The sequence below is a fragment of the Pyxicephalus adspersus genome, chromosome 6 (assembly GCF_032062135.1).
Source record: "Pyxicephalus adspersus chromosome 6, UCB_Pads_2.0, whole genome shotgun sequence".
NCBI classification, from domain to species: Eukaryota; Metazoa; Chordata; class Amphibia; order Anura; family Pyxicephalidae; genus Pyxicephalus; species Pyxicephalus adspersus.
The window spans coordinates 62,386,005-62,391,507 of record NC_092863.1 but is presented as its reverse complement, the minus strand read 5'-3'; the positions used below and the strand labels follow the sequence as shown (position 1 = coordinate 62,391,507).

Sequence of the window (5,503 nt, the reverse complement as noted above, 5' to 3'; positions counted from 1 at the left end):
TGAGCCAGACCTGCTTTACCTTAAAACGCATCCTGGGAGGCTATAGCTACTCTTTCTGCGAATGCCCTACACAGAAGGGGCATTTTCCACCAAGGGGAAAGAGATGCAGATCTCATGCATGCGCAGTGAGATCCACCTTTTTTTTTTTTCCTTCACAGCAGCTACGTCACCAGATCTCACACCTGTGCAGTGCAAGATTGGGTGACTTAGAAAGAATACGGAAGATGGCAGCATCTGCCTCTTCCTCCGCACGGGGATGAAGATGAATTCCAAGATGACGTGGGACCAGATTGTGGGGAGGACCAGCGCCATCGGGGGATCTGCAGGATTAAAGGTAAATGTCATTTTTTAATTTTAGTTTAGTTCCACTTTAAACAATTTTGTCATACTCTGCCACTCTTAAGGTCCAATGTCAGGCCTATCATATGGAATGCAACATTGATAGTACAGCAGCCAGTATTTGCAAGGTTTTCCGGTGAACACTGGGCAGCTCCTTATTAAACTGGAGAATCATTTTTCCTGTGTGCATCCCTCTAAAGACTTTCTAACTTCCTATTCTTTCAAAGGGACAAGAAGTGGTGACAAAAAAATGAGACTCAGAATGATAGACATTTATTAAAAGTTCTGAACCTTCAAAATTCAGTTAAAAATGTTTGTATTTTTACCCATTTTATGCATTGAATTTCCCCTTTTAACAGCTCACAAGACACAGGGCACTAGCTCACTATACATCAGTCAAAAAACAAATATTCACAGCCTATCAACTTGTGGCAACCACTGTACATAAACCATACCTGTGCCCTCTTTTCTTTCCTTTCAAAGTAACTCAACCCGCTAACCATGCAGCCACAAGCAACTGCTCGTTTCCTGTTTACTTTACACCATTCAGTTTCCTGGTACTTTTGGGTTCCTAAAACTCAAGCAAGGCTATTAAATTATCGGAAAAAGAGAAAAAAAAAACATTTATTGTTTCTTTGCTACATCTGTGTTTTTTGGTAAGATTGTTTCTCACTTTGTATTCCAATGACAACATCAGCCCTAGGACATGAAAACTAAGGAAATCTCTTCGATAGAAACATTTTCAGTAGACTGGGTAGACTCTGTGCTTACAAACAATTCACAATTCATACATATTTGGGAACACTTTTACCCACCTTACATAATACACAATAAAAAGTGTGAAACAATCAATTATTACACCAACATGCATGAACTTAAAGCGTTTTATTTATATAAATAAAAAAGTTAACACACTGTCTGTATTGTTACGAAGAACTTCATGAAAATAGTTGGAAACTGCATAATCATACATCATACCCCAGGTTTTTAGGTTACCCTAAAAAAATTATTTTAAAGATTTTTCTCCATTTGTCTCTTCTTACTAATTGTTGTGCTCTGTACATTGTATCATGTACATGTAAACCAGTTTGTATATCTTATCTCTATTTGATCCCCTTTGTACTATACATCCTGCTTTTCAGCTCCATTGGCAATAGTTTGTATCTATTATTGGAAAAAATATAAAGCATGCATTGCATTACCATATGTTGGTTGAGATGGCCTATTCATATTTATCTTCATATATGTTTTGATGGGAAGAGAAGAACCCTTGCATTGGTAGGTTAGGTCAGTGGCAGGAATAAAATGTTCAACAGAGCCCATTCTGGTATTAAATATGCCCTTGCAGGGCCTTTGGCTTTTTGGGGTGTCTTCCTTTGGTTAAGGTTCTATCTGCCTAACTGGTGTATGGATGTCACTGTCACTATCCTGCTCATACAGCAGCTGAAGCTGTGAGAAGGCACTGAACACAAGCTGACATGAAGTATTGTGCCCATTACTTTTCCACTTGCTCACTCTGCCCACTGACAACATGGAGAGACTGTGATTGTCATTGTTTGTGTAACAATTGTCCATTTACCTCCCACATATTGTAAAATGATTTCTAGTACTAGCTGTACATTTGTGGTTCATGTATTTCTGCAACTTAACGGTGCCATAGCTGGTATATTACCAGGACTACCAATATTTTCCTACAAATTTTTGGGAGCTGTCTTTTCAGAGACCCAATGTTGTATAGCTTCATTTCCCTGCTGACCTATCAGAATTAAACTCCTTTATTTGGATCCCTTAACATGATCCCACAAACCCCTTTCCCTTCACAGTCCCTTGCTCATGGTGTGCTACAATTCCAGCAGATCTTCTGGTGTTTGGCATGGGTAAGGATTGTGACCAGTGGATTAAATCACATTTTTAGCATCTGTAAAGTGCTGCAATGAATCTCCAGGAACTGGTCAGTGTCCCCTGTCAGATATAACATTGCTTTGTGGAATTTTCAGCAATTAGAAGGAATCAAAACTCATCACTGACACTTTTTTTTATCTTTATTTTACTTTTTTCCTAGTCTGATATATAGATTTCTGTAGGAAAAAAAACGTCCTATTTAACAAAAGTATAACAATAGTATATAGTTTACAGTCACCAAGAAAACAATGAAAAATAAAGAAAGGAAATGACCACAAAGACCTGCCCAATTAACAAAAGCATTTTATCTGCACTTAACCTTCCATAAATGATTGCATTGAAACAGGACAATATAATAGAAAACTAGTAGTGAAAAGTCAAAACTTGCAAAAAAAAAAAAAGAATTCTCTTTTGACCACAACAAAAATGGCCGTTGTCAACTAGCATACTCTAATTTGATTGGCCGCTTTCACTTCCTGGTGCTAGTGGGCGGACACACCGGGAAGTCACGCGCCGGCACGTGACAGTGTGGAGCAGGAAGGCAGTAGGTGGGTCGGCAGTGACAGTGGGAAGCGAAGATGGCAGCAGAGAGGGAGCCGCCTCCGCTGGGAGATGGGAGACACACCGAATTCGAGGAGCTGGAAGACGGCGAGGATCTCTTCACTAGTACGGTGTCCACTATGGAGGTGAGATTGCTGTGTATGAACCCGGGTGATGTGCCCAGAGGTCTGGTGAGTGCAGGATCTGTGTTTGCCCTCTTCCCTGTCATAGTGACAGCTCCCAGCACAAAGGATGTCAGCTGTCTGTCCCCTGGCTGGCATCACCCTGACAGGTGTACAACAACATTACCTGTGTTACCTGTGTCACACACTGCACTCCTGATAGATCTGGTGAACCTATTCAGTCTTCTGAAAGTGACATGGCTCATTGTGACCTGGGCCCAGTGGTCAGAAAATTATGGCAGCTGAGGTTTCTTATTAAAAGTGTTTTCTTTCCTTTCCCTACAGGTACAATATAGCCCAGGTTACATGGGGGGGTCATTACAGGATTTATTAGCCCTCCGCATGCTGCAGCATCACCCTGGGCACCTTGCTGCAACCTGTGCCCACGTACTTTAGGCCCAGGGTGTCATGGGCACATAGTGACATCACTGCCTCACATTCATGCCATGGCACCAACTACTGCTTAGTAGTGAGAGTAAGGAATAAAGGCTGAAAGCTGGGATTGGGTTATTACTATTAAACAGGATTTATATAGTGCCAACCTACTATGCAGCGCTGTACATTAAATAGAGCTTGCTAATGACAGACGAATACAGACAACGACACAGGAGGAGCAGAGGATCCTGCTCCGAAGAGCTTACAATCTAGGAGGTGGGGGATTTATAAATATACACATATATTTAGTAGTATAGAGATGCTGTGCTGATATTTATATTGTTGTTTTGCTATCGGTGATCTCTGTACAGATGTGCAGCTTCCCTGAACGGATTGTTTTGTTCTGGGGTGTTTGATCAAGAGCCATTCAAGGACTACATGGGTCCCGGTTAGGGGTCGCCCAGCCAGTACAGCAATCATTAAATAACATTGTGGGGCACCACCACAGTTTTTGCATGATGATTGCAGATGGCCATGATCAAGTGATAAAAATCTGTTGAACTTTAGTTGGCTGTGTACCCAGTTTAAACAACACAATGATCTATTTGTTTATCTATATGGGTGACATTCTTCCCACTGACCAGCAATGTTGGAGGAATTCTTCATACAGACCACCACAATAATGTGAGCTGTGGGTATAGTAATTGTAACAGGGGTTCCTGAAGACATGAAAGTTATTTCAAGGGGTTGGAAAAGTTGAGAAACGTTAGTGGAAAGCTGGTCTTACACTATAAAAATAGTTCAGTCTTTTAGGCACAATTTGTAGAATTAATCAAAAATCAATTAGGATTATTGGAATTACAATCATTTTTTTGATGGCTGAATGAAAATTGAAACTACTTTTTTTGGCCATCACTAATAATTCAACCAAGATATGATGATGGGAATGATAATACTATAAAACATATAGATGGTGCATAAAAGTAGTTACAATCATAATATTGAAAACATTGAAATCGCACAGAGCTTTTATAAAGAAGGGAATCTGACATTCATTAAGTATTGTCAGGTGAGGAATCTTCCAGGTCCATGTGTTTCAGTGGCAGTAACTCATTCCCAGCAGAGAATATCAGATTCGCTTATAAATAGAGCCCATAGTGTACACCTAACATATAGGATTGGCCCATGAGCCTTAGGAATGGTGGATGGCGGTCAGTTGGTTTGGATCATTGGTATGCTAACAGCCATGTGTAAAGTCTGATTTTGATTATCTCCTCTTTTAAAGAGCAGGTTCTGCAGGAAGGAGGAGGAAGCGGTGTATGTGAATTTTTCCACCTGTTATGCTAACATAGTATTCTCCTGTTAGTTATGGTATGTTGTCTGATCTGTTTGGACAGTTTATTTTCCATGGTGTGATATGGTGGTGCATTGGACATGGAACATAAGGTAAAGCTAGATAAATAGGGTGTTTGTTATCTATTAGAGTTGGTGCATTGCTCTGTGTAGTTGTACGGCTGGTATTAGTTTATCCTGAGCGGTCTGCAGTATAGATATGGGCAGGCACAGTCTAGTATGAATGATATGTCAGCATAGGTTTGTCTGATGCAGCATTTTACAGGGTTACTCCCTAGGAGGGCCCTATGACAGATTGACCTGCCATCTGATGGACATTTCCCAGTTATGCCACCTGGCATGGTCAAGTGGCATTTAACCAGGAAATATTTGGTGACATGCTAAATATAATTTTAAGGGGATTCTGACCCCCACTGTAAAGGGGAATTCTTTTTACTGAACCCCTATGAATTCATTTTAGCTATGATTCTGCGAGACCTGAAAATATTTAAGGGTACTTCTGCAGTAAAACAGGTGATAAAGCCCGGTCTTAGGTGAACTGGCTGGCACTAGGATAGTACAGAGATGCAGAATACCTTTACCTTCAAAGTGCCCTGTAAACCTTAAAATCCCAGGTTACAGCCATTCCAGGTGCCCCTATATTGTCTCCCAAGTGAGAAGCCTTACTGGTCAATGGAAGGCAGCAGAAAGGGGCAGACTACCCAGCAACCTCAAAATGTATGGTCACCTTTACCCTAATACTGCACCCCTGAAGAGGGACCTGCACTTTCATGCCATTAGCACTTGCCAATCACCACAAAGCCACAGAATTT

At 40.9% G+C, this 5,503-nt stretch overlaps 1 protein-coding gene across 1 annotated transcript in view; it reads left to right on the top strand.

The window, feature by feature from the left end:
• Positions 1-2,767: 2,767 nt before the first annotated feature.
• The window catches only part of SNX2 (sorting nexin 2), a gene marked incomplete in the record, with an annotated part of 28,448 nt that continues 25,712 nt past the window's right edge, over positions 2,768-5,503 (top strand). The window contains 1 exon segment of the mRNA XM_072416036.1: positions 2,768-2,927. Coding sequence (XP_072272137.1) covers positions 2,820-2,927 — 108 coding nt within the window.